Genomic DNA, 13,856 nt, shown 5'->3' with positions numbered 1-13,856 from the left:
GTGTTCTTGAATCTAGTAAAATATTGGGGGTTGCCTAAATCCCCAATTCAAAGTTTTCGTCACACTATCTTTCATTTGTTCTCGTACAAACTGCAATAACTACATTCAATATTACCAGCAAATTTGCGCACATGAATCATTTGACATGTGGTTTCTGACAAATAATTGAACAAGTGCTACAATTATTAAAGAATTATTGGGTTGATAAATCCTATTTTGAACTGCATAGGTTTATCATCAGGAACAAGATTCACATTTGGGCAACATTGAATCACTGAGTATAACAATTTGGTGCAGCTACACTGCATCTTTTACAGTTGGCCTTTACTTTTTGAAGCACATTAGATAATACTAGGCTAAAAAAAAATAGCAAAATGAGTGGTGAACTCACTTATTTTGCTTGAAAATGTTCTGTCTGCTTTCTAGTGGAAAAAACAAATGTGGTGTCCCCCAATAATTTCCAGCAGGATAGTAACTGGAGATAGCACATGACCCCCCCCCCCTCATATTGCAAGTTCAATGAAGGATACTTCTGATGAGGATAGAGTCACAAATTCAGACTGTAAAATCAAATGGCCCCCTCAATCCCTAAATTCGATTCCAGTGGAAATTTGGTGTAAGATAATTTAACCACCTTTCTATTACTGACAGAACTGAATGATGCTATAAGGCAGCCAAAGTGGAATCCATTTACACATGCTACATTCAGTTGCCACAGGTTGCTATTTGCCTTAATTGTGTCATATCACTTCAAAATCTACTATTTGCATTTATAACTCATGCAACATTAAATAATTGTTTAAGGAATTTATGCAATGAAAAGTTGCACTGTTATTATCTTCCAGAGTCCTCTGCTGGCAACTTCTGGAATTACAACTTTATTAAGAAAAACAATTTCTCCCATAGAGTCGCATTTTGTTTCCCATTTGTTCAAATTACAGTAGCTTGGAAGCACTTGTTACTTTTTAATGAATTTTTTAAAAAATAATGAATTTATGGAACACCTTGCATTATTTTCTCTGTTTTGTCAACTTTCTTATACACAAAGAATACTTAAAATCATTTCATACCTGCCATGTTTCTTGAAATGTTTTAGAAACTCCTGGAAACAAACCTTTGTCACCAGTTTCTCGGGAAAGCAGCAGCAGCTATAAAATGTAACAAGTATGATTCATTATTTCTTGAAAACTTATAGGGGGAAAATTACAAACTAAGAAAATGCATACCTTGCTCAAAGGTGTATTGAAGTTAGAAGAATTACCCAATTCCGAATCTTTGATGTGAATTTTCCATGTTGCAGTGGACATAAAAGATTTATCAGCTGCATAACATCTCCATAAACACTGAAATGAATACAGTAACTTAATATAATAGACATTAGATAGATTTTACATTTAGTTTTATATCATTTTGTAATATAAATTTTACATGTAGATATTTTCATACAAATTTCTAAAAATTGCATACTATTTTAAAAAGTGTATGTATAATGTTTAAAAATGTGTTGTAAGAAACATGGCCATCTATGAGACCAAAGACGAATTTCTACGATTTTTGTGATATTATGAGGGGAATTAACCCCCCTAGCCATATTTAGCTTATATCATTTTTTTACAATTAAGAGTTTCTTTAGTTAACTTCCTTCTTAACAATTTCACAAATTCACTTTAACTACAATTAATTGTCAAAATTAGATTTAGTATTATACAATGTAGCATTTGCCATAAATGTAGAATTTTTAAATCTCCCTTCTCAGAACCAATATTGTCTTTTATTTCATATCCATTATTAGATGAACAAGAAATATTTCTGGTGGTATTGTTTTTTAACTTTCGAACTTTTCATAAAATTATTTCTTAAGAATTGTTAGAAGCATCGGAGATATAAATACTAAAAATGTCTTTATAATGTAGGGAGTTTACAAGAAAATAAACTATTAAGAGAGAAAGCAATTTTGGTGATCCAGTACAAAAAATCCTTTGTAACCATCATAATTGAGTAAATATCATTTTAGAGTTTTCTTAAACGATTTAATAAAACCCGTTGCCGTCAATATCTAAACTGAGAGAACCACCATCAAGTTAACCCTAAAAATACAACTAGTGATCAATGTCATATAGTGGTTCTAAAACTTCTAAAAAACCTTTTAAACAGCACAAATACAAATGTATAATATAATTACAGAGTTAGATTTATAAATTGCATATTATGACTACATCGATCTTATGACAAGTTTAAATGAGCATAATTACGTGAATCAATAATAATAATAATAATATTGAAACTGAAAATGCATCTAAAAGCTTGTATAGAGAAAATTTAATTCTTTTTACTGGATTTAAGGCATAACAGCAGCTTTATGATACGAGTTTTCTGAAAATTTAATTGCCTCAACCTTCTCAACTGACCTGTAGTGTCGACTAAGGAATCATTTTAGCTCAAAGCCGTTGCATAATACCACTCATAAAATACTAGGCTCCTATGTAATTTAATAAAATCGATATTTTTCCTTATTGTATTGACAATCGCTTTATTAATGTATTTCGGCTTTATCAAAATAAATGTTGCTCCATTTAATCAGATTAAGTAATTTCAACTGATAAATGTTTTGGTAAATAAAAAGAAAATTTCAAATATAAACACAAGAATACCTGAATTAATGTTGCAGCTGCAGGAATTTGTCTATTGAAATGCTTCTGACGTTGCTTTTGCTGCACTTTCAGAGCAAAACCAGAACCAAGAATGCCCTAATAATAACATAATTTTTTGAAAAATACAATTACAATATTACTGTGTTTCATTCTAATAATAATTTATTTGAATGATGCAAATATTTCAAATTCAGATTTAAGGAAAACAAATACAATTTTTTCATATTTATTTACTTGCAATATTTTCCTTCACAAATAAAAAACAAAGGATATATAATTTACTAATAATTTCTTCAAATTTCATTGTCATATTCTGCGAATGTATTCCACGAGTGCAATTTGAATGATGACTTTCCAAATGATATGATTTAGCAAAGAATGCAGAAAAATAAATAAGGCATCACTAACTCAAACATTCAATTAAGAAATTGGAGACTGTTTCGGCTTTAGGGCCGAAGGGTTCCAAGTTTGAAATCCTGTTCCATTAAAGATCAATCATATATGTAGATCCACTGAACAGAAATTTTGATATTATGGGCCAAAACACCTCTTGTTAGTATGGTATAGAAGTCTGAAGAAGAGGTGTCAAAAATATATCACTTGTCCTCGTCATTTGACTGTAGTTAAAAATTATGAGATGTGTTCTAAAATAACTCTTGCATTGTTTTAAAATGGGGTATTAATACTATTAACCTAAATTCAATTACATAGCTTATCAGAAAAAAGGGTAGGGGAGCAGAATGATATATTTCGTATTTAAAACCTCCGATTAAAAAAAAATCCTACTAATCAAACAAATGTATCTGGAATGTATTTAGAAAGTAAAACAGATACGAAACTTGATTTTTTTCCTTTGTACAACCAAAGGGTTTTAAAACCAATTCATATAATCACATGAATCACAAAAAAATCCGAAGTCAACATCTTGGTATGAACTTAAAAAATACATATTTATTTATTTAGAAAACCGTCCGTCTTTCTTCTGATATATTTCTCGGAAAATAAATAATCTAGAAGTACAAGAACATTCTGTCTTTCAAAAACCTTAATAGTGCACAAGAATTTTAATGTTATGATAGCTGTCACTGAAAATCATCTGAATGGATAAATTGCTGCACTGATCATTAGCAAAAAAAATTTTATTAACTTTTTTTTAGAGAAACTAAATATATTTCATATTAAAAAAAAATTAAAAGATGCAATTATAATGCTATTTAAGTTTTTAACATTAATTGCGTCTAAAAGAAATTCTAGTTTGTTACACCATGCTTTTAGTTATCTTTATCTTGAGCCAAATTCCTTCTAGCCATATTAACACCTGCCATCAAAAATACTACAGCTTTTGTAACTCGATTTTCTGAAAGGAAAAGAACTGATTGTTTTCCAGACAGATTCACAAGTACTGACTGTTTTTTAAACATATTTTTCAAATTATGTATCTAATTACAACAAAAAGAGCTTTCCCAGTAAAATGTGCAAAATTAATTAAAAAAACTTCTCAAAAGATTACTTTTGTTCTGTAGCCCAGCGTAAATTTTTTTTTACAAGAATACATTCTAACATTTCATTAATCAGACGCTTTGACAATGCTGATTAAAGAAAATTTAAATCTTCCTTGCTTTTTCATGTCTTCTTTCTTTGTCCTGCCTCTGCCACATCTTTTACATCAATTATTTCTTTGCTTTTTTTTTTTTTTTTCCAAATCTGTAATGACTTCAAGATTTAATACCCTTTTTACAGCAAAGATAAGTAAGCGAGAAAATATTTTTGAATTCTATAAATTTGTGAGCAAATTGTTTTCCTTGAATAATAGCTGCTAAAACAAATTGTTTATGCTTGAAATAAAGGATCAAATCTGTTTTCAAGTGATTAAGTAAAACTATTTATAACAGGTCTAATATCAAATCATAATTAAAAGATATATTCAGTCTTAATTAAAATGTTCAGTAAATAAAATAAAACCGTTTGTTATCAGTTGAGAAATTGATCAAGTCGCTCAAAAGTGCAGCCAGTAAGCAGAGGTTCTAAAACTTAAAAGCCTACGAAATTTTAGCACGAAATAAATATACTATTATTATTAAACACTACTCAAGCAACTTTACAAATATAGGTGTATAATAATATCATGGATTTATAAATTGCATATCATTTATATAATTCTCTGTTAAATGTATGTTAACAATAGAAATTTAATACTGTAATTTTCCTCCTTCTCAATGGATAAGTATGCATGCTCTACATCAGTCCTGGAAAATCACATAATCAGAATGAGGGAGAATGTTTTGTAATGACAATGAACTTAATAAAACTATAGCAAAGGTGCAAACTTGCGAGATGAAGCACATAGCACATGCTTTTTTCAACTAAAAAGTTCTCTTTGTGCATCACATTCATAATCTAATGGAAAATCAGAAATACAGAGTAATTCTGTTTCAGATCTGTTCATTCAAATTCTGTTTACCCTACCACCTTACAATCCATTCATACAACATGGGTGGTGTGTGTATAAGTTCTTTCTGCAGTGATAAAGAAATCAGAATTATGCTTGCCTGAAAGTTTCTAAGTAAAAAGAAATTTGAATATACAACTGGAAAGCGCCTAAAAAATAATTCGCTTCCTGAAACATTGCTTACATTTGAAAGAATGCCATTTTCAAAGAGGAATTTTCTACAATTCAATAGTAATTAAATATTATGTAAATTAGGAATTACAGCTTATGGAATAACATTGTTGAAAAACATGTCATTTCATTAAGATAGATTGTTTAGATATATATTTTGAGAAACAAGCAAGAAAAAATCAAAATTATCTCCACAAAAAATTTACTTTTTGTTTAATTCATAACTGCTACAACTCATCAAGGAAAATGAACCTATCATTAATCAGGAAAACTATCATTCCCAACTGAAGCATCATTGCATCTCTCAGCTGAAAATTGCGATATTTTAATGCCTAAACGGAATAATCTAGATTTTTTTCACTCTCACTAAATATTGTATATACACCTTCATTTATGTCACAAAATGCTTAAATTTTCAACTTTGTTAAAGTGTTAAAAGTGAAATGTATTGCTGCAGAATTATTTTAACATTTTCCATTATTCAGCAAAAATTGATCTCATTTTTTGAGTTAAATAAAACATTTTTTCCCAATAAAGGCGAAGTATTTCTTTTTTGACCATAGTTTTGATTTCGTATGATTTATCAGTATGACTATGTAATTTAACTATCAGAAGCAAATTCTCTTTTGAAAGTTTATGGACCTCTAGGGGCTCATTCAAATTTTACACATTTACTTCATTTTCTGATAGTTTGCATTGTCTTTTCAAAGATGTGTTACTTTTTTCATTTTTCAAGATTTTACGTATAAAAGATATACGTCTCACCATAGTTTAATTGAAAGTTCAGAAACCAAACAAAATTAAGTTTTGAAAGGAAAACATTACTTCTCCCTTTAAAACGTTTTGTTTTGTCTTTTAAACAAATCTAATTTCTGAGAGAAAGAGCAATCATTGCTTAATATTTCTTTTCGCATAAAAAAAATGATTTCTAACTCACCTTTGGGGGGGCGGGGAGTTAGCAAAGCAACAATCGAAATTATTGCTAAGAATCAATTTTTTAGTTGAAGTTTTTTAGTTTAAATTTTCAGTAAGTTTTCAATTACTGTTGTTTGATTTAATCAAATCTTCCAATAACTAATTTACTACCCTCGTTTTTCATTTTATTTTTCAGTAATTCCATCAAATCAGATTTTTTTCCCCCCAACCATCTGTTTGACTATACTAGAAACTATCAAATTTTGCTTTTTATTATAAAAAAAAAAATAATGTCAATCTTGATAGTACAAAATTTCTTAATGGAAATCTAGCCTGCCGAATTATCAAACAGAAAAAGCAGGAAACTGCATTGCCTTTTCAGCTGTGGAGGCTCTTCTTTGTCTTCCAAAGTAATTAATTTTATGCCTTCATGTGATTCAAAATAGCCGTGCTAGTTAAATAATCGAATCGTTTGCTGATTCAGAACATTATTCATATGACTTTTTTTCATGTTTTCAAATTTATTCAATCTTTTTTCATAGTTGGCTGACAGATTCTTAAGTCAACAACTTGGGAAAATTTTGCATTAGAGTATTTATATGGCATTAAAAAAGTTATTTATATATATTACGATTTTGAGGAAAATAACTATTTAACTTTTTACATGGAAGTTATTGAAACTAATTCCAATGTCATTAATTAAATGTTATTTCAGTTTGTAATAATATATCTCTTAAAAAATTGCTACTAAACTAAAATATATTAAAGGCAATCAGGCTAATTAAGTTGGCGAGAGGATTGAAAGCTCTGAAATTTATACTTCTTAATGACTCTTACAGGGCTCAATTTGGCCCCGATGAGAAATTAGACATAAAAAAAGGAAAAATTTTAATATACAGAATTGCAGATTTTTAGAGGATCATATTATATGTTCACATACATAAAAAAAATGTAAAAGATAGTTAAGAAATAATAATAATAATATTAAAAACAAACTGAAAAATACAACTTACAGCTGGTAATGCAAAAAATGAAATAGCAAAAACAGAGAAACAAGATGCTACTATTTTGCCCATCCATGTTTTAGGAACAGTATCACCATATCCAATTGTAGTAACTGTTATCTGAAAATTTATTAAGAAAATCCTGTCAGATAAAAATTAACAAAATATTAATTATGCAAAATGTATTAATAGACTAAAATATATAAAAATTTTAAAAAATCCGTTAATTTAAATATTGCGCAAGTCATTTACTGCTTCAGGAAAGTCAATGAAATGACAGTCAGCAGCTTCATGAAATTAAATCTAAAAATGTATGAATCATAAAAACAATTATAAGTATCTTACTTGAAATAATAAATTGTTAACTATTCCAGAAACGTTGTACGAATTCGAAACAAAAATTAAGAATAATAGATATCCTATAAACAATAATTTGTACAAAAACTAAACTAATATATTAGAAATTATTATAGAATATGTAATATGAGTGTCCCATACAGTTAAAATTTTGAAAAAAATGCAAAGAAAATGAATTACTTCACTAAACGAGTATTAAGTACTAAAACTCAAGATAAAACGGGCTATTATTAATATTTCATAACATAGGATCACAGAAAACAATAAAACCCATATTGCTAAAGATAGCAAAATAAAATTGAAACCAGTTTTACATTATTCACATATTGGAAAATATTTGATAAATTTTAACTATCATAATCTCCAAATAAATTCTTTTCAAGCTACTTAAAATGCATATTCAGATGCAAAGCATTAACAAGTATACAGTAGAAAATTTCCATGAATAATTTAAAACAACAATAAAGGTAATGACTGATCAATCATTTATATAGGTTCATAATGTACAAGTTTTAATTTAGAAGTTTATATTCAATTTTAAAAATTAAATATCATTGATATGAAATATATCCTAAAAATGAAGATGGATATGGAAGATAAACATTTTCAAATAAGTATTTTACTTTTTACAACGAAACTGATTCAAGTGACAATTACTGAATATCAAAGACATCTCACTACATATATTTTCAAAATCTTATATTTCGAATTTTTATAGCAAGTCAAACGTCTTTTACAATAGCTCAAAATAAATATTTTTTTCATGAAAACTATACAAAAATCTCTTATAATAGGTCAAAATAAATATTTACATAAAAACAATATTAAAAAAATCTTTCACACTCTTTGAGAAAATGGAATATATAATAGTGGCCAAAAATTGTGGAAATCCTCAAGAGAAAGATCATTTTTGAGGCTTGAGGTCTCGCATCTTCAATATATTTAGAGTATTGCCATAAAATTATATATAATGGAAAAGACAATTTAATTATAAATACAATGCACTAAAGTGCGCACAATTATTTACAGTTCATCAAAAGTTACAGCTAAATAACAAGGGAAAAGAAGCACAACTTGCTTAATTTGATGTGAGTAGCTTTTCTTCAATTGAACGCACCCAATGACCTTGAGTGTTTAGAGAGTCAATCAGGCATCATTTTGTTTTGCCAACGAAATTAATCAATTTACAGTCTTGATATCATTTATTGAAGTTCAAACGAAAACATTAGTCTGTGTTAAGTCATTGCTAGTAAATTAGTTGTTTATTCTGTTCTTTCGTTTAGTAAGCTTGTGCCCAAATTGGAGCCTTCATCTCATGATCTTTTCCAAGACAATCAAGCATTTATATTTCAATAAGATTCAGTTCCCTTCCATGTCGCTAATGTGTGCAAAAAGTGATTTCAAGATAATAGCATTCTTTTATTGGAGTGGTCTCCAAGTAACCCAGATATTAACCCAATCAAAAATTTATGGAAGTGGCCGAAGAAACTTGTACGCGAGCAACAACCCAGTTAATCGAAGCGATAATTAAATATTGGTTTCATATTATAATACCTGATGAACTTAAAAAGTTACTTCACTCAATAGGAAGGCATTGTAAGGGCATAATCAAAGCTTACCCAACTAAGTATTAAGTGGTATTTCCAGATTGTTCGTATTTTACTTTTTTTCCCTATGTGTTTCACTTTTCTTTTTTATAACTTAAGTCGTAATATAACTTCCTGCATAAACGTTATTCCAGTAATATTTTGAATAATTACATTTTCTATCATAAATAATTTTATTATAAAACTTAGTGTTCTGAACCCTCAAACATCAAAAAAATGATTTTTCCCTAAAGGTTTCTACAGTTTTGGTTACCACTTTATTACACAGCCTTTTTCTAAATTTCCGACCGAACAACAACGAAAAGATTTTGTGACCCAGTACCCAAATAAAATTACATAAGATGAGACACTGATTAACGAAAAGCAAATTTATTTCGTAGCGATTGTATAGTGTATCTTAAAGAAATATTTCAAATCAATGGTTTATTAACTTTAAAAAAATTAACAATGGAGAATTCTAAAAAAGTATTGGCTGAAAATTTTTCTCAACCCTGAAATGCCGATAAAAGATATAATTTGAGCACATGATCCAAAAAGCTATGCAATGGGTTGTAATATACGCGGCACGCACATAGTTTGTTAATAGTATATTTCACTTTGACAAGCAGAAACTACTAGCATATTCGCGGTTTGTAATCTTCATATTCCATTATATTTATAGATGACAACAAGCGCACTACGAAATATGTAACTACATAGTAGACACTTTTCCCAAGGCTCTTTAACAAATAAAAAATGTTCTACGATATATAAAAATTCGAAATTCTGAAAAAATACGCCGATAATGTAGCTGAATACTTTCGATTTCTCGTAATCCATGCACATTAAAATCAGATAAAATATGCCATTTGTTTTAATAATGTCTTTTCTTTACATCACACTGGCACAAGTGACCGTGTCCACTTTAATTTTCATATCTTCAAGCTTTCCAATAAAGATAATCAATATTTCTCTATTTAAACTATTCTATACACTAAAACCCCTCACCAGCATAGAATTTTACTTGATTCACCGATAAACAACCAGAAATAAATGGCAAAAATATCTAGGTTTTATCTTAATACAAACAAATGTAGAAAATAAGTCGTTCATATAAAACTTTCAGGACCTTCTAGCAGATTTTGATAAAATGTGCTCAGAAAGATGCAACTAAAATGTTCATCAAACTAAGAATTCAAAATTACAAATTTTTTTTATGTCCGTTTATGAAATAGAAAATTGAGCCTTGTAGTGTTGTCCAGCAGCATCAGCTTGTAACAACTCCATTTCCAAAAAATCGACCACCCCCCACCGTAATGAATCAGGCAACTTATTTTTCTTAGAAAAAGCTAAATTCCCCTGGATATTGTAAACGAAACTACAGTAACAATTAAAGATCTGTAATGATGTACAAAACCAACACACGAAATTACGAAAGTTAGATTTTTTGCACATTTTCTCCATATTAGTATTCAATTTTTGAAAATAAAACTGGTAGCAATTGTTATTGCATATAAATAGAAAATGGATGTGATCTTTGAAATTACACACGTTTCCATAACGGTAAATCATAGCATGAAAAGTTATGAAACAGAAATATTTCTGAAGGAAAATACAGAGGATTGTCATCCAAAATCTTCAGTAAAGGGAAAATATAAGTTCAAATGTATGTCAAACAGCTACACTGAAAATATCACCAAATAAATATATTGAAACTTTTGAAATAATTGAAACAAACAACAAAAAACCTACGCAGAATCGGATACCTAATTTTATTTGATAAATTTTATTAAAACCCAGTGAATATATAATAACACAATCATTACCAATTTATGGATTTTTTAGTGTTGAAAGGTGTATTTTGTTAGTGCTCACGCACCACAGAAAGTTTTTTGCTGTTAAATCATTTACATTTAATTAAAATCATTTACATTTAGGCCTAAATCATTTGAACAACATATTTCAATGAGAAACAATGAAAATGCAAGTCATAAGAAAAATTAAGTGAAATTATTCATTTTCATTTGATCCACACCCAGTTTAGACAGCTCTAGAATTTATTTGGGTAAACAAAGGCAATCTATAAAGATGCATATATGAATACTAATATTGGAATTAAAAATGATTTATATCTGTAGAATGCAACATGCTAGGACCCGACTGTCTTTATGAGTTACCATATCTAAAAAGATGCACAAAAGATTTAAGATGACAAGACTAACAAATATCAGATAATATACTAAGATACTATTGAGTAACCTATCAGTATGGGCACTAAAATGACAAAGCATTTATACTAAAATAACACAAATTTGACAAACACTATACCATAAAATGCGTATAAATACAAAAAAATTACATTCATAAAATAACTATTCAATACATGCATGTAATTAAAAAGTATTTAACAAAAGGGTATTCTATGAAGCAAAAATTTCATGCACCTCAAATGTAAAATCTAGTTTTCAAAAGCAAATTCAACAAACACATTAAATTAAAAAAAAAAAAAAAAAAAAAAAAAACTGTATGAAAGGGTGCCATAAATAAAAAAAAAGTCAGGTTAACTGAAATCTAATATTTATGTATACATTCACTTACACAAAGTGCGAGGAGGTGAAAGCACACAATCAGCCGCCAAGAGGTTATTTAATCATAAGGAGCAACAATGGCTGCCAAAACGCAGTTCACTGTACAGTAGCCTGAAAGATTAAATGTGCTTGTTTTGTGGAAATAGCAAAATATAAAGAAAAAAAGAGAAATGCCAACCACAAGCAAATACTAAGCTCATTCTCAGAGGATGATTTAAAAAATTACTATTGATTATGTTTAGTGATTTAGATGAAATTTACTATGCACTTTACATAATAAAAGAAAAAAAAATATGTCCATCAAAATCTGAAAAGCATATCTAAAGAAAAACTTATTATTTAACAATACAAGCATTATAATTCAGGTGGAAATGTTGGCATTTCTTTAACAGCAAAATTAAAATAAAATTAAGAAAATAAAAAAACTAAAAGGCTAAAAAGCAAATTTAAATTATGAACCAGCAGCAGCAAAAGTGTTTTCATATCACTGATGAACACAATGTCAAAACTGGAAATGAAATCTTACCACTCCCCACCATAAGGCATCTGCATAACTTGTAAAATCTGATTTTCCTACTATACCAACGTCTTCTTTTTCAGCTAAATACATGAAATATGAAGAAAATATGAGGCCTAAAAATCCAATGTATAGAGTTGTAATAAGCTCCTGAAAAAAATATGCATGTTTAAATTGCTAATTTAAAAAATTATGAAAAACTGACATATTTTATAATGTACAGTATACGCTCTACATGAACTACAATAATTGAATATTGCTGAAAGTGACATTCAGATCTTCAGAACACATTATTACATGAAAAGTGAAAAATTGCAAACAAAAACATACTGATTATTAGATGTATTTCCTTATATCATGATTGTAATATGAAACAAAAATCAGAAAGACAATTTTCAATGTTGAACTTGCATCTATTTTTACATTATCAAGCCAGCCTTGGGGTAGTTTTTTTACTTTACCTAAATACAATTCTTGCTTATTTTAATTATTAATTATATGTAACGCTAGTGAATAAGTCCACTACTTGTGCTACAATAGGTGGCAATTTTTAATCAAATTGCTACTTATAGGCATATGCATAGCACTGCACTTCAAATTAATGTAAATTCTTTTGTTACCTGTGGTCAATGGGTACAGAAAGAATTATTAGCAGTCATCTAATCAATATCTTAGACAATTCAATTTTAACTCTCAGATTTGTTATTCTAACAGATATAAATGGATAATTTAAAAAGAAATCTACTAAAGCACTTCCATTGCAATCAACACACAAAGCATATAAATTATCAACTTCATATAAAATAATACTTCAATGAGTTTAATATAATATTTGATTAGGAAAATAATGTAAAAAAAATGTGTCCTTATTCTTTTTCCAGTTTCAAACATTTAGCCGAGATCATTGAGAAGTCTGTACATACAAAAAGACTACTTTATTTTCAATTTTACTTCTACAGATGGTTTGTCAAGCCAATAAATAACATTACTTTTGCTGTTTCTTTTACAAGTTCATTTATTCATTTCCACAAACCAGCTTATTTTAAAATAAAATATTCCAAAGGAGACTACTATTACTCAGGGCAATTATCATAGATTATAGGACAAAATTGCTTGGTAAAATAAGTCGAACACAGGAATATGAACAACCTATTACAGAGAAGAGGAAAAAATTTATTTGATGTTTATTTTTTAAAGTGAGCAAGAGTAAAGCAAGCAGGAAAATCAGACTTCAATAAAATTTTAAGTATGAGATGCGGTACGTTATAAAATATTAAATAGTTAACTCAATATTACCGACCTGACGATGAACAAACACAACTGAACCAAGAAGACGCCATGTCCCTCCTTGCCGATCAACATGTAACATGCGTAAGATTTGAAGAAATCGAATTCCCCTAGATATTAAATATTATATATATAAGCAAAACAAAAACAATTTTAAAACATGATATTGAATTTATTTATAAATAACATAAAAAGAAAATAAAAAAGGAGAGAATCTTGAGATATCTACGAATTTTTAAACTGTTTAATTATTGATACGGAAAAATAGCTTATTGGAAGTTAATTTTTGGAAAGATTATAGACATATTTTCGCGGGAAACATGTTCTTTCT

At 28.4% G+C, this 13,856-nt stretch overlaps 1 protein-coding gene across 2 annotated transcripts in view; it reads right to left on the bottom strand.

Annotated features, from left to right (window-relative positions):
• The window catches only part of LOC129960011 (potassium voltage-gated channel subfamily KQT member 1-like), a 59,797-nt gene that overhangs the window by 24,202 nt on the left and 21,739 nt on the right, over positions 1–13,856 (bottom strand). For both annotated transcript variants that reach the window (XM_056073010.1, XM_056073009.1), the window contains exons 7-12: positions 13,539–13,635; positions 12,248–12,388; positions 7,200–7,310; positions 2,652–2,747; positions 1,227–1,343; positions 1,071–1,148 (exon numbers count right to left, since the gene is read on the bottom strand). In XM_056073010.1, the coding sequence (XP_055928985.1) occupies positions 1,071–1,148; positions 1,227–1,343; positions 2,652–2,747; positions 7,200–7,310; positions 12,248–12,388; positions 13,539–13,635 (640 nt within the window). The remainder of the gene's footprint in view (positions 1–1,070; positions 1,149–1,226; positions 1,344–2,651; positions 2,748–7,199; positions 7,311–12,247; positions 12,389–13,538; positions 13,636–13,856) is intronic.

This window comes from Argiope bruennichi, chromosome X2 (genome assembly GCF_947563725.1).
Source record: "Argiope bruennichi chromosome X2, qqArgBrue1.1, whole genome shotgun sequence".
Taxonomy (NCBI): Eukaryota; Metazoa; Arthropoda; class Arachnida; order Araneae; family Araneidae; genus Argiope; species Argiope bruennichi.
This window is presented reverse-complemented; position numbering and strand designations above follow the sequence as displayed.